This window comes from Seriola lalandi, unplaced genomic scaffold, assembly GCF_002814215.2.
Source record: "Seriola lalandi dorsalis isolate HSWRI2012SDOR001 ecotype SW California unplaced genomic scaffold, Sedor1 jcf7180002054947, whole genome shotgun sequence".
Lineage (NCBI taxonomy): Eukaryota > Metazoa > Chordata > Actinopteri > Carangiformes > Carangidae > Seriola > Seriola lalandi.
Window position 1 is genome coordinate 179,289 of NW_019525498.1, and position 2,471 is coordinate 181,759.

The following is a 2,471-nucleotide window of genomic DNA, read 5'->3' on the forward strand; positions in this document are numbered from 1 at the left end:
ACCCCCTCCTCTGCTCCAGCTCTTGCAGGAGGGTTCAAAGGTCATGGCGGGGGCCTGGAGGTTTTGGCCTCAGCGCCCCTGACGACCAGAACGAGGCTGTGGAGCCGTCAGAAATCTGGTTTCAGTTTAGTGAGGCGTCAGTGATGAGTGAGAGAATGTGAAAAGGGATTGTGTGTGTGTGTGTGTGTGTGTGTGTGTGTGTGTGTGTGTGGGGGGTTAAGCCTGGTTAATGGAGGATTAACCATTAAGAGGGGATCAGTGTGTATTAAACACACACTCTTGTCCATTAACTGAACTCTTAGTGTGTTTCTCTGCTCACCTCAGAGAAGGCGGCAGCTGATTGGACGCAGCCCAAATGTTCTGACTCCTGGTTCAGGTCTCACTCGGTCCTCATGGAGGATTTCTCTCACCCGCCTCCGGTTTAATACCAGTTTCAAAGCTGCTGCAGGATGAGAAGATACAGGTTTACTTGTCACAGTGTTTTTATCTAAATTATTATCTTCTCAAATAAGTTGCAAAGTCAGAACAACAACAACAAAAAATTGATGATAAAAATAACGATGATTCAGATCAGATGAGAAGTCACATTCAGCACAGAGTGGTAAAAACAGCCGGCAGCAGACCACTACAGTCGTGACTTAATATTTATTTACTTATTGTTTTTTTTGTGTTAATCAGTTTCTTGTTTAGTTCATGAATGATCAGAAGATTTAAAATTCTCTTCACAGGTTCAGAACGACAAACTGATCGTTCTGAGCAACAGTCTGAAACCCAAATGTTAACGTTGTGATTATCTGCAACCTCTCATGTTTGAGGGGAAACTAGCACATGTTCAAGACCACAGAGACGCCAAGCAACTACAAGGAGACATAAAACAACCACAAATAGACACAACACGATCACAGGGAGACGAGGCCAGAAACGACAGAGTGACTGCTCCTTCTTTTCTCTCTTGGATCTTTGGACCAGACGTCCGGGTCCAGTGTTTCCGGCTGTCATTGTTTATTTGTTTGAGCGGCGATGTGTAGCCACGTGGTTAATGAGTGCTGGGTGTCAGTGACAGGACCTCAGCCATAATTCATGATAGACCTTGTGTGTGTGTGTGTGTGTGTGTGTGTGCACGTGTGTGTGGTTCATCTGAACTTGATCCGAGCTTTGGCCTCGTCACCTGTCGGCTGGGTTTCCTGCCGTCGGTGTGCGCTGCAGGATCCACGCTGCATGCTACCTGCACGCTGCTAACATCCTGCTAACATCCTGCTAACACTCAGAGCCGCTCGGGGCAGGAAGCTGCTCCACCTGCAGAAGCTGCAGAGCTGCTGAACCCCAGATCCACCACACACACTTCATGATTACCACACACACACACACACACACACACACACACACACACACACACACACACACACACACACACACACACACTCACTCCTGAGTTCAGCTATGTAAATTCTGGTTTATTCATGTGGACTTAACGTTACATCACTTGGAGTTTTTGTGAATTTTATTCACGTCTTTAACCAAAAAAACATTCTCATCAGGTTCTTTTATTCAGTTTTTTGCATTGAATTATATTTATATCATGATATGTATTGATATTGAATCTGCATTTTCATTTTCAATAAATCCTGTTATTTGGATATTGATATTTGATATATTTATGGATTTTATCTTTATTCTGAACAGGAACTCCTGTTTTTTATTATTTTCCTCCGGTTTCTTGCCGTTTTTTTCTTCTCTCTAAGTCGGACTCTACAGCTTCTTCTGCAGCTGTGAAGTTTGAAGCACACTTCACCAGGGGCAGTTACTTCTCCTCTTCTTCCTCCTCAGTTCCCTGAATGTGGATTTTTCGGGATGTACGACAAGATCCTTCTCTTCCGTCACGACCTGAACTCAGATAACATCCTGCAGCGGCTGATGTCAGCGGAGGAGATCCATGAGGGCGACCTGGTCGAGGTGGTGCTCTCCGGTGAGAAACTTAACTCTTCGTTTGCTGAATATTATTTCTCTGCATCAAATAGTCAAGTCCTGCGTCCTCTTCATCAGACATGGTAACTTCCTGCCTCCTCCAGCTTCTGACTCTGACACCAGCGTTAAACCAGCATCAGATCCACATCTTTAAAAAACATTCAAATTCACGTTTTATCATAAGTAATTTATGAATTAGTGATGTGGTCTGTCTCCTTTTTTAAATCTCCTAAAATCTTTATGGAGTCTGGAAGCAGCTGAGACATATTTTGCTGCTTTAGTTTCTGATTTACAGAAACTTTTAGGCACAAAAGTCAGAAAAATAAGAAAAACAAAAAACACGCCTCTGATCTTAAACTGTTTGTGTTTGGACATAAAATCATTTTAATCATCATGTAAATCAACAGTTAAAATAAACAAAGCATGTGTAGAGGCCACAGTCCTCGCTGCAGTCGGCCCCGGTTCGAATCCTGCATCGGACGGCCCTTTCCTGCATGTCACCCCCC

General features: G+C 43.8%; 1 protein-coding gene across 2 annotated transcripts in view; it reads left to right on the forward strand.

Annotated features, from left to right (window-relative positions):
* The window catches only part of LOC111645254 (serine/threonine-protein kinase D3), a 33,982-nt gene that overhangs the window by 15,017 nt on the left and 16,494 nt on the right, over window positions 1-2,471 (forward strand). For both annotated transcript variants that reach the window (XM_023394377.2, XM_087170403.1), the window contains exon 3: window positions 1,828-1,966. In XM_023394377.2, coding sequence (XP_023250145.1) covers window positions 1,828-1,966 — 139 coding nt within the window. The remainder of the gene's footprint in view (window positions 1-1,827; window positions 1,967-2,471) is intronic.